The sequence below is a fragment of the Triturus cristatus genome, chromosome 1_2 (genome assembly GCF_964204655.1).
Source record: "Triturus cristatus chromosome 1_2, aTriCri1.1, whole genome shotgun sequence".
Taxonomy (NCBI): domain Eukaryota; kingdom Metazoa; phylum Chordata; class Amphibia; order Caudata; family Salamandridae; genus Triturus; species Triturus cristatus.
In genome coordinates this window covers 585251039-585264157 of record NC_140580.1, presented here as the reverse complement: position 1 = coordinate 585264157, position 13119 = coordinate 585251039, and the positions used below count along the sequence as shown (strand labels likewise).

Sequence of the window (13119 nt, the reverse complement as noted above, 5' to 3'; positions counted from 1 at the left end):
GGGGGGGGGGTCATAGTCTGACGAAACAGAAAAGGGACTATTTCCGTCAGAAAGCAAAAAGGGACAACGAAGAAAGTGCAATGTGTTGTATTAAACGGAAACCTCTTACTACAGTTTGTTCTTCCCCACGTGATAGTTATCGCTCAACTTGTCTAGTTGTCTACAGTGTAGAATCTGAGTGATAACTACATCCCAGGGTGTAGTTTTTCGGAGAGGTTAGAGCTGTGGTTTGCTGCTGTTTGAGTGGGAAATACAAGCGTACAAGTGGAAATGGAGTCGGTAGAAGCGGATTCTGTGCTCTCAGGCTCAATGGGGGAAGAAGAAGAAGAGGAGGATATGGGTTCTCCTGAGGTTATGGATACCGTTTTCCAGTTCGAGGGATTGGAGTCAAGCGAGGAGGAGGAGGCAGAAGTCGAGATGGAGGAGGCGGTCCATCAGCGGGGGGCACCTGAGGAGGAGGTAGGCATAGCATTCCTGTTAACATTTCGATACCAAAATCATGAGGATGACACCTGTGCAGTGCTGTGGACTATTAGCGTGTGGCAGACTTAAAGGCAGCTTTATAGAAGGGCTTTGGGCAATTACATTCTGGTAAGTTTCTGAACATGTTGGGAACAATTGTTCAATTTAAAGCAATCAGTGCCAGTAACATTGGTCAGAAATATAGCTTAGCTAGCTAGACAGATAACCTTCATTGTGAAGGGTCTCATCCAAAAATATGCTTTGAGATGTGTACAATACCACATAGGGCCACTAAAATAGGGCTGTCCTTTCTATGTGTTCTAACTTTAAAAGTTAATAGAGCTTTGGTGATAGAGAATGCTTCTATTCCGGCCTGGTGTAAGATTCCTTTGGAAAGGCAGTTGCCGCTTAGCAAACCTCCAGGGAACACTACGGAGTCCTGTGTGAATAACCATTTTAAAAGAAGAACGAAATCCTGCTTTTTTGTACAACATTTTAACTATGATTTAATGACACTATTACAGTCAGAGTGGAAATGTAAGGCTTCTCCCCGAAAGGCAAGGTAGGGTACATTTAAGTGGTAAATTGTATATTAAAGCATAATGGGCTTTTTACAGTAAGCTTCCTTTCCATGTGTCTCTTCACTTGCTGGTGCACAACAAGGGAACGGTTTCCGAAAGCTGGGGGACTGCTGACTCTTAGAATGCGTTCTCCTATGCAGTGGCTTTCTGTCCAGATGTTTGGTGGGATTTTGGGACTCCTTTAGGATGGATGTGCTTTCAATAGTTCTGGCAAGATGTTTGAAGAGTTTTACATGTGCTGTTTATTTTTTATAACGCTCTACATCTACAGTAAGAAGACACAAAGTTTATTGTCATTTAAACATAGGCTTAAAAATGCAACTAACATGAGATAAGCGAGAATACTGCACAGTACTTCCTCCTCTCCCATCCTCATGTCTCAGCCATTCACAGATCTGTCTATAGTTAAGACCATGGTCCAGTCAAACAATATAAGGGCTAAGGCACTGACAACCAGTTTCAAAATGAATAGCGGACCTGCTTAGGGTTCTTTGCAAGTAGGGTGGAGAAGATAATATAATGTTTCTCTCTATCTGAGTCACATATTATGACCTCCGTTCCACTATCATATTTAACTCCACTTCGCCTGTTGCTTCTTCACTGCTGGATCTTCTTTCCCTCATTTTGCTCGAGCTGAGCACCAGCAAAAATGACCCTCCTTCACTTCAACTACCTACTTCCCCCTTCAGCCTGTCCCTTCTTTCCCTCTTCCCGACTAAGCTCCTGTCATCCTCCTTCATCAGAGCTCTTTTTTTCTTCCCTTCAGCCCTAACAGAGCAGGCGTTATAATCTCCTCGTTCACTTTGCCCCACCTTAAGTTTACATCCTTTTTAGCACCCGTGCCATAGCTCCCTTTCCCTTTATTTTCCAGCTCCTATCTTCTCATTCTGTTTATTTTCTCTCACCTGAACACAACTCTCCCTCATTCAGCTCAGTTTCCCCTTTTTTGCACCTAGATTTTGTTTCCCGCCTGATATTCAGCTGCTGCTTTTCTCTTCCTGCTTTATCCCTGCTATTCTTCTTCTACTTACTATTTGGATGCCACCTAACAGCTATTTGGGTGCCTGGCTGTGAGTTTTTTTTGTTAATACATCCAGATATATCAAACAACCACGAACTAGTACAACAAGCCAAACCATTTGGCTTTTCCAAAGTCATTTAGTAGTATCAGATAAATGAGTAATAATAAGTAGATTTGTAAAGCGTGTGACTACAGCAACCAGTGTGTTCCAGCGATGAGACCCTGAACCAGCTGCAGTAGAACCTAGCAGCAACGAATGTAAGAAAGCCAATTATGTGGAACAAAAAAGTCTGGTTTTTAGAAGGTTCCTAAACCGCGTCTCAGAGGGTTCGGCTCTTAGCAAAGCAGGCAGAGAATTCCAGTCCCTAGCCGCCTGAAAGGAGAGAGAGCGAGCACCAAGTCTGGCCTGCCTGAACTTATATTTTGTTACCAGATTAACCCCAGAGGATCTCAACCAGCACTGCGGGAAGTAAGGCTGTATCAAGGGGCGTAAGTATAGAGGACCTTTCAAGGCCAAAATCCTGTGACAGAAGCACAGGGCTTTGAAGCAAATTTTCTTTTCCAGAGGAAGCCAATGAAGAGTGGCTAGAGCCCCTGTAGCCAAGGCCCTTCTTGGAAGGTTCAGGAGCAGACCGGCTGCCACATTTTGCATCCTTTGGAGCTTTATTAAGCTCCCTTTGGTGGTTCCCAGATAAAGCACATTACAGTAGTCTAGTTGGGATGTAATCAGTGAATGAACAACGGTTTTGTGTGACTCAATCGGGATGAGGTCGAACATTATCCTTAATATTTTCAGACTGCTGAAGTACTTCCCTGCTACACTACTGATTTGAGGTTCAAGAGAGAGATGAGAATCAAACCACACTCCAAGGTTTTTGAGTTTAGGTTCAGGGATCTGGCCCACTGTATCCGGCCACCATGCCATAGACCATATGGATGGAACCTTGCCTACGATCATGATCACTGTTTTATTGGCGTTGAGCTTTAAACAGCTCTCTGTCATCCAAGAGGCCAGTTCCACCAGGCACGATTTAAAGTGTTGAGCCAATCCGTCCTGCTGCTATAAGTCACTATCAATTGCGTAACATCCGCATATGATACTAATTCAACATTATGTCTCTCGATCAGCTCCGCTAGGGGATGAATATATACATTAAATATAGTGAGCCTCAGAATAGAACCCTGAGGAACTCCTTGTGTAAGAGTCAGTGTATCAGATATGAAAGGTCTCTGCGTTACTTGAAAAGTGCAGTTAGACAGGAAGGAGGAAAGCCATTTGAGTGCCATGCCGCCTACAACGCACTCTCCTAGCCTTGAATCAGTAGGCCATGGGATACGGTGTCGAAGGCAGCACTCAGGTCAAGCAGTATTAAGGCCGAGGTGAGACCATATTCAGCATTATGTCTTAATGTTTCTGTAGTACGAAGTAAGGCACATTCTGTAGAGTGGGCAGCCCGGAAACCTTATTGGGAGAGGTGAAGAAATTCTCTTTCTTCAATGGAACTGATAATTAACATGATTTTCCATAATTTTCAGAAAGAAAGGCAAAAGGGAGATAGGTCTGAGGTTATCCAGAATTGAAAGATCGAGGATAAGCTTTTTCAAAATTGGGAGCTGTCGTGAATGAGCCACTTTTGTGGTCTGACACCCTATGATGCCCCTCAACCACCACAATGTTAACTGATTTTAAGTGTGTTATGTTACCCTAGCCTTAATGTAGGATGGGTTTGCATATGCCTGCTTCTCTTCTGTCCTGTAATCTTGCTGTCTTTTAGTAGAATTGTCTTGCCAAGAATAGAAGGTGTGGGATGTTGAGGTGCAGTGTTGTGGGTGGTGGTGCACACATGTGCTCAATGTTGGATACTGAGGGATTACGTGTATAATGTTATTTGGGTTAGGTGAATTATGACTTTGACCTATTGGCTTTGACGTGGTCTAATGTCATCCTGCCTTCTGACTTTACCTTGCTTCAAACTTTTCTTTGTACACAGTGGTGCTTGTAAGTTATGTGGATGAGAATTATAGGTGCTGACTATTGCCTTTGACATGGTTTCATGTCATCCTTGCTTTTCTGATTCCATCTTGCTTTGGGCCTTTGTGTGCATGGCTTAACTAACTCCATTTTCATGACTGAAGCCATTTTCTGTGCCTGCACGAAGAAGAGGGCATGTTTTGCTTTCCTCCTGTTTTTCACACTGTACTGAGTAGAGAGAACTGGTTCTTATCAGAGGAATGTACATGGTCTGTCTCGGAGCCATAGCAAAGGCCTGATCAACCGTTGCAGTGGCCTTGGAGCAGGCTGGTACGGGTTCTCATGAGAACGAGGGGGCGAGGCTTGCTAGGAGCTTCGTTGTGTTTGAATTTGTATTAAAAAGGGGAGCCTACACTGGCCTGGTGGAAGTTCACGCCGTGGAGCAGACGTGCTGTCACGGACGAGTGGAGGCTGGTGTCACCTCTGAGCTTTCGCCCGGTTCGAGCAATGGACTCCCCTTGAGCGAAGTGGGGTGAAATGATGGAGCAGTAGGTGAGGTGTCTCTGCTACTGTCTCTTGATTCTTTTCTGAATTCTTAACTTTCCTTCTTATTTTCTGATTCTTAAATCCATACATATATATTTCAACATATATATTTGCCTTGATTGTGTTTCAATCATACTATTGATATGCTAGAGTCTGCTATGATAGGTGCATTTGGCTTACCGTGTGGTGCTATTTACTAATAAATACATCCCAGATATACCAATTCGTCTTTTCCTTGTAGCAGGAGGTGTGGACTCTTCTTGGCCAAGTATTCTGTTGTAGAAGGATGGGTGAATTCCCTTCTAGGGGGTAATTGTGTTATCGGAAGTTGTTCTACTCCTGGCAAGTGATGTGCAAAGTCTGTGTATATATTGTTTTCTTGCCTTGCCTTTGGGGGAGTGTTGAAAGTTTGCCCACTTTAGGAAGTGCTGTGTATATGTTATATTCCATAAGTTTGGAACTGATATTCTCTCCCTGGGAAAGTGACGGTACATACCTTGGTCCAGGGGAGATCTGAGCATTACAGGAGCACTATAGCATGTTTCCATTTCTGGGGAAATCATCTCAGTTTTAAAAACAACATAATAAGCTCTTTAAGATGGGGAAGGATAGGGAGCATTCCTAACCTGAGAATACTCGGCGGGGCCTGATCTAGAGGTGATCCAGATTTCATATGTAAGAAATGTTCCTGTCATTTCTTCAATGAAGGGATGGTAAAGAGCCCAAGTTTGCCCTGGGTAGACACATGCTCTGTATTGCCCAGAGTGGTGCTACGATCCTTGAATTCTGGCGGGAAAGTTTAATAGAGTTTGGCTACTTAGCGGCGAAGAAGTGAGCAATATTGTTGCAAAAATCATGAGGGAGTTCCCCCAGCAGAGACACGATCAAGGGAGGAGAGAGATTTAAGTATAGTTAAGAGTTCTTTAGTGGAGTTGTTGGAACTGCCTATCTTCTGAGTGTAAAACTCTCTCTGCGTCTTTCTGATTAGCCTGTGATATTTTGTGAGTGCTAAATAAAGATTGAATTGACAGCTCTGATTATGGTCCATCCGCCAAATGCGTTCAAGGCGTTTGCATGCTTTCTTAGCTGCTACTAGTTCCTCCTTGAACTAGGGTGCTGAGGGAAAATTCTGTATCTGACGTTAGGGAGCTAGTGGGGCTATAGTGTCTAAAACTTCACTAGTCCAGCAATGGATATTCCTGTCCACCTAGTCTACGTTCACCCCGGGATTTGGGGAAGAGGGTCTCAGTGTCAATCTTAGCCCATTTCCTAGTGAGCATATGATGCTCCTTGGCGCATCGGGGTGTACAGTCAGAGAGGGGAAAAGAAAAGTGTATCAAAGAATGATAAGATCAGGAAACCATAATCGGGGTATCCACCATCAAGGTGGGCGAATTTGAAAAAATTGGATCCAAAGTGTGACATTTCATGTGAGTGGGACCAGATACTATCTGTACTAGATGGAAAGTCTCTAGATCGTTACTAAGGGAACTGGCCTCCTTACAGGAGCTTTCTTCAAAGTGAAGGTTTAGAACGCCTATCAATTAATCAGGGTTGGTAAAGCAATACTAGTCAATGTGGGAGATTACCGGAGGAGGAAGGTGTTCCAAGCTTTGACTGTGAAGTAGGAGAAGGGCTTTCCTCCCGTTCTAGTCTTGCTGATACGTGGAACGGTGGCCACTGAGAGCTGGGCTGATCAGAGGTGTCTATTGGGTGCGTGGAAGGAGAGGCAGCTGTTCACATATGCGGGTCCGGTGTTGTGAAGAGCCTTGTATGCGCATGGGTGTGGAGTTTTAAGGCTATTCTCCTTTCGACTGGAAGCCTATGGAGATCGCTGAGGTGTTGGGTGATTTGACAGCGACTGGGGATTTCGAGGATCAGTCTGGCTGATGCATTTTGGAAAGTCTGGAGTTTGCGAAGGAGTTTCTTGTTGATTCCAGCATAGAGAGCATTGCCGTAGTCCAGTCTGCTGTTGATGAGTGCGTGCGTGATAGTTTTTCTGGAATTGTTTGGGATCCATCTGAAGGTCTTTCAAAGCATGCAGTGGGCGTTGAAGCAGGTCTTGGAGTTAGCGTTGGTCTGGCTGTTCATTGTGAGCGATGAGTCAAGTATGATGCCGAGGTTTCATGCATGGTTCATCAGAGTGGGGGGGATTTGCGAAGGTGGAGGGCTACCAGGAGTCATTCCATGCGGAGGGGTGGAGCCATGGTTGAGTTTCAGGCTGCTGTTCTTCATCCAGGTGGCAACAGTTTTCATCCCTTGGAAGTTGTGTCTGGTGATGTTAGGTTTGTTGGTGAGAAAGAGGATCAGCTGGGTGCCGTTGGCGTATGAGACGAGGTTGAGCCCATTATTCCTGACGATGATTGCGAGGGGAGCCATGTAGATGTTGAAGAGGGTGGTCTCTGTCGGTTCTGAGAGGTAGGGAGGGACTGTAACCTGCTGAGTTCTGCCGATGAGGAAGGAGCGGATCCAGTCAAAGGCCTTGCCTCGGATACCTGCGTCGTGGAGTCTGGTGGCTAGGGTGTGATGGGAGACTGTGTTGAATGCAGCCGAGAGGTCCGGGAGGATGAGGGCCTGCTGTGTTGCCCTAGTCAAGGAGGGAGCGGATGTCTTTGGTGGCAGTTAGTAGGGCGGTCTCTGCTGTGATTGCTTTGGAATCCAGATTGGGAGCTGTCCAGGACATTGTTAGCGTCGATGTAGTGTGCAAGCTGGGTGTTGATGACCTTTGCGATGACCTTGGCTGCGAAGGGAAGCAGGCAGATGGGCCTGAAGTTCTTGAGGTCCGTCGAGTCTGCGGAGGGTTTCTACAGGAGGGGGGTTGAATTCTGCATGTTTCCAGTTGTCGAGGAAGGTGGCGGTCTCAAAGGAGCAGTTGATCGTCCAACGTAGTTCGGGTGCGATGGCAGAGGCAGGTCTGTGGAAGATGTGGTGTGGGCAGGGGTCTGAGGGTGCTCCAGAGTGGATGATTTCCATGGTCTTCAAGGTGTTTTCAGTCATGAGTGGGATCCATTTGAGCAGGGTCTTTTGGGTGGCGTCGCATAAGGGGGGAGCTGGAGCGGTATGATGGTCTTGGTTGTGGAAGTTGTCATAGATCATCTTGAGGTGGAAGAAGGTGCAGAGTCTGTTGCAGAGGTCTTGGGAGGGTGGGACATATGTTGTTTCGTTGCAGGGTTTGGCAAATTCCTTGATGATGGAGAAGAGTTCTTTGGTGTTGTGTGCGATGGTGAGGATTCTGTCTTGGAGGGATTTCTTCCTTATGGATTTGATGAGTTGGTGGTGTGCGTTGGTGGCTGCTTTGTAGGCAGCACATGTTTACGGGGTTTTGTTGTTCCTCCATGTCTTTTCGAGTCATCTGCAGGAGCGTCTGGATTCTTGGAGTGCAAGGGTGAACAAGCTTGCTTTCTTGATGTGTCTTCTGGTGGCTTTCTTGAGGGGAGCAAGTATGTTGGCGCAGTTCGTGATCCAGCAGTGGAGGTTGCATGCTGCGGTGTTTGCGTCTGACATAGTCGGTGGTGGGGTGCTGACGAGGGCAGAGGTTAGCTAATCTTCGGTGACTTTGTTCCAGCTTCAGCGGGAAAGACAGTGGGCTTGCTTGTGTACAGTGTTTTTTTCTCAAGGAGAAGTGGATTCAGTGGTGTTCTGTCCAGAGGAGTTCCGTGGTATAGCTGCAGGAAGGAGATGCTGTTTCCTCCGGTGAAGATGGGGTCGAGTGCATGTCTCGTTGTGTGCGTGGGGGTGGTGACTAGTTGTTCCAGTCCTATGTTGGTGAAGTTCTCTAGGAGGGAGGCTGTGTTTGAGTTGTCGTAGTCATCCAGGTGGAAATGTAGGTCTCCGAGTAGGGTGTGTCTGTGGATGCGAGGGCGTGGGATGTGATGAGGTCAGTGATGGTGTCGGTAAAGGGAGTGCGGGACTGGACCGCCTCTAGATGAGGGTTCCACGGAGAGTCATTTTGGGGTTGGTCTTGATCTGGAAGTGGAAGTGGAGGTGCTCCATGAGGGTCATTGTGCCATCCGGGAGGGTGGTCTTGCAAAGGGTGCTTTTGTGAACAACAGTGATGCCTCCTCCTGGACTGATAGGATGGTCCTTGTGTAATATCTTGTATCCGTCGGGAATAACAGTGGCGATGTCATGTGCAGAGTTGGTGTTGGTCGAGGTTTACGTGAGGAAGGCGACGTCGAGCGAGTAGGTGTTGAGGAGGTCTCAGATTTCTATGGCTTACTTGTGTAGGGAACGTAAGTTGAGGAGGATGCAGTTGAGTGGGTTGTGAGCGGTGATGTCTGGTAGGTTGGGAGACGCTGCTGGGGTGCGAAGGTGTGTGAAGGTGCGGTGAGTAAAGGTGCAGCGGCAGTGTAGACAGGAGAAAGGGCCATGGGGGTTGTTCGGCGTAGAAAGCTGGCAGTTGTTGTTGCGTCCGGGGGTTGGATTGTGAAAGGTGCTGAAGTTGTGGTGGGTCAGAGGTCCAGGGCCCCTGGCACCGGTCGTGGTCGAGTCGCGGACGGGTGCAGATGGGCTTGCCTTTGACGCGGCGTGCATCTGCCATTAAGTAGGAATCGGGGGGAGGGTGGGTCAGCTGGGAGGCGGTAGCAGGAAGGACACACTGAAGGGGCCATGGGGGCAGCAGCAGCGGGGAAAACGAAGGAAAACAAAGAAAAGAGTGAGAAGAATTAGGAGAGTGAGAAGTGAAAGGTGACAGAAGGGAAATACGAAGGAAAGAGAAAAAGAGGGTGAGAGGCCACCATTAAGTAGGGATCAGGAGAGGGCGGGTTCAGCTGGGAGGCCTGAGCAGGAAGCACACACTGAGGTGGGGGAGGTGCTGCAGGGCAGCGACGGGGGAAAACAAAGGAAAGAGTGAGGAGTGTAAGAAGTGAAAAGTGACACAAGGGCAAAACGAAGGAAAGAGAAAAGACGGCACAAAAGGAAAGGGGCAAAGAGAGGCAGAACAGCAGAAGAGCAGTGTGCTCTCCCACTGGACCACCAGGTATGAGGCGCAGGCAGGGTCCTGAGAGTGGAGGAGGGCCTCAAACCCCCTGCAAACGGAGGGCTCAGGGGGCAGCACTTAGTGGTGGAGCTGTGTGCGGGAAGAGCAGTCACACTGACCAGGTCTTGAATAATAAACTTATTATGGTGACCTGACAGTGGGAAAGTACAGTCCACCACGGAGGATATACATCTACCTGCAGACCCTGGTGGGCGATATATATCAGAAGCCCTTTTAATATGCACGTGCTAGTACGTGTTAGTGAAAAAAGAGCAGCCTCACATTCATCTATGGATATCACATTCATCTATGGATATCACACTAAGAGAACGTTTTATGGAGAGCTTAAAGATAATAGCTATGTCACCTCCTCTCTGGAGTAGGCTGTCTTGTCTCACAATACCATATCCATTGGGTATGGCATCCAAGGTCTCGGGGGTGGAAGATGCAGTGAGCCAAGTCTCGGTCAGGAAAAGCACGTCTGGCTCAAGATCACTACTGATATCGAAGATCTCCTGTTTATGTTTGGTAAGGGAGCGGCAGTTGATGGAGAAACAGCAATTTATATCCTTAGCTTCAGGTGTCTGGGCTGTGACTTGCTCAGTGGGTTTTTGACCAAGTACAGCCAGGCCCTATGCACTGCCTGACTCGGGCTGTGACTTCACTTAGGCTATGTGTTTCCCTCTCAGTCAGCCTCTCTGAGCCGTACCCCTACAATCATGCTGTGACTAAATCTGCAGCAGCCTATGCAAAGTGCACTAGATTAGTGCCCTTCCATTTTGGTGCTTTGCAGTTTTTAGATCTTCTAAGAGTTTTGTGTTGCTCAAATGGGTGTAATTTCCGATATTTATGTTTCCCTCGTCATCATTGCTTGATTTTGCTTGCAAAAAACGGTCACTCCGTTGTTGAAATGTCACTTATAATTACACAAATTTATGACAATGTCACACATAGCAATATGAAACTTTGGCAGCTGTGACATATAACCGTCTGACTTAGAGGCCACTGATGAGATATGAGCCAGCACTATAAATTGGTGGCAAAGCATGATGTGAGTGGACCTGCCTCTGGGAACTAAGACCTGTGTTAGTAGATGGGAGAATGCTGCGGCTCCACATAGACACAGTCCTAGCCCATTAAGTTGGAAAAGTCAAGATACCGACTGAAACTGCACAGTGCTTCAAATTAGTCCATATATTGTTCAGGCTTCCCTGTTATTCATTCTGCAAGCCTTACATTTAAAACGCAGTATAACCGGTTGACTACATAACCATCAAGGCACAGACGTCCTTTCAGATGATGGGGGTTTGGATGTGAAGATTCATCTGGTACTAACAGGTGAGGTCACCATTGCATGTTAGACCATCTGAGCCCACCAGAGACCATTAACTGTAACTAGACCATTGTTGTCATGGATAAACGCACACACACACACACATTGGGTCGCTATTGATTAGCGCCATTACTTATCCCTGTCCCACATCTCCTGACGCCGATGCACGTTATAAGAAAGTTTGAAAAGAAACAGAGTTAATTATAACAGAGAGCTCTGGCAATCACCAATAATCAGGAAATAGTGATTTGGAAAGCCTGCTACTAGGGATAAACAGCAGACTTCAAACAATACATTTCAAAATAGACAAATTGGCAAAAGACTGGACCGAACAAAGTATGTACTAGACAGACATGCCACTAGAATCAATGCTCATAAAGAAATCATCTCAAAGCTGTAAAGTGGCACTAACGCCTCTAGCGAATCTTGTCGTATATGTAAAAAGTACTTGATTATAAAAGCAAAGAATGAAGACTTAAATGGCAGATCTTTGAGAAGCAACTTAAGGATTATTGGAATCTTGGAAACTGCAACCCCAGTTCGAATGGAGGACTTTGTGGAAACTAGCCCTCATCCAGAAGCCTCCACCTGGGGCCACAGCAAGGTTCATAATGGAGGAAAGTGTCCTTTTTAGGTCTCGCCAGAGCCAGCGCATGCTCTGTCTCAAGCGAGACATTTAGTAGGCGGGTTTTGAAAGTGCTACCCAGAGGCAGCCGGCCACCAGCTTGCTGTTATGCGCGCAGGCGCGCGCTTCCGTCATGGCTCATTAAGTGCATAGCTCGCACCCTTCCAGCCCGCGATCACTTTCACTTTGACGGCCGCGTCACGCGCGCGCTCACAATTCCCGTCTTCCATGCCATCACTACTTGAACGCCTGGCCTTTTTGCGCCGTGTGTTAATTGACCAGTGGTTTTCCACGTGGATATTGACCTGGGCAATATTTTGGGATGGGATTTTCACTTAAAACTCATGTTTCGAAAGACCAACGCTTCTCTCCTAAAGACCCATTCCTGCCTCGTATAAGCAGTAGCCCTGGCCTCACTATCCCTCAAAGCGCCAAACTGCGCCCACTTTCACTTTAAGGGATCAGTTTGCGGAGCTTGAACCAGGCTTCTAAAACAGAGACCACGATACAGCACTAAGGCTTACAAGGGAGAAAGGTGAAATGTTACTGTGCCAAGGGCAAAAGCTCTTAATATTCCAGTACTGCTCCTCAGCACTACAGGAAGGTATGAGAACTTTTCACAAAGCTAAAAGTCTATTACAGTGTGCAGAGTTGAAATATACAATGCAAAATCCCACTAAAGCGAAATTCATGTGTAGAGGGAAAATTACATTTTGTAAGCTGACTTTATTGACCCCTTCAAGTTATAAAGAAAAATATGAGAAAGGGAAGAAAAACATCGTTTTCTGTAACGTTTGTTAAATTACAGTTGTCAGGTTTATGTAACACACATACACTATCAAAGATAATCCTACAGATGTTTCCATTGAGCTATTAACATTTTAGTGACGTCAGTGATATAACTGAATTAATATTTGTCAGTGTTCTAATGATGTTATTTAATGTTCATGTCATTACTTTAATAGCCAATGTGGATGTGTTTTGACAGTTATGTGAGAAAAACACACTGCGTTGTTTAGTGAAAAGGGAGTATTCTCTATCTCTTTATTAAGGTTTGTCCGAAATAAATGTACAATTAGTGTGAATCTTTTCAGTAAAGCACTCTCACTTTCAAAGATATAGTTACAGCTTTCTTTTTATTTCGTTTTATTTTCAGCCCATATAAATTGTTATAGATTTGAATGGCGCAAGTACATGTAACTTAATATTTCAGGCTCTGCTTTAAAAACTGAGATTGGGTAGTAGAATACTGAAACTTTGGAGATATATTAACGAGAGATTAGGATAACATAAGAAATGGGTTTTATGAATCTTTTCCAGCTGTAAAAATATGCTACTGTCTGTTGCTCCCACCACATTTCATAACTGGCGCAAGCACCACCAAGCGAGTCTGCTCTGGAAACATGAAGGCTTTATGATTTAACTCCTTGGGGAAAAGCCACCTTTGTTCTGAAATGACAGAAGATACATAACTTGGTAGAATTCGCAGTACTCAAAGTACCGGTTAATGGAGTTTCACTGACTGCTTTCTGCAAATCATGCTCTAGTCATTGCAGTATTTAATTTTCAGAAGTGCAGTGCACATGAACCTATTAACATCA

The 13119-nt window shown here is 45.9% G+C and overlaps 1 protein-coding gene across 1 annotated transcript in view; it reads left to right on the top strand.

Annotated features, from left to right (window-relative positions):
* The first annotated feature begins 27 nt into the window (after nucleotides 1-27).
* Nucleotides 28-13119, top strand: part of PCGF6 (polycomb group ring finger 6) — a 226331-nt gene continuing 213239 nt past the window's right edge. Inside the window, exon 1 of the mRNA XM_085606658.1 lies at nucleotides 28-459. Within this exon, the coding sequence (XP_085462784.1) occupies nucleotides 271-459 (189 nt within the window). The 5' untranslated portion in view covers nucleotides 28-270. The remainder of the gene's footprint in view (nucleotides 460-13119) is intronic.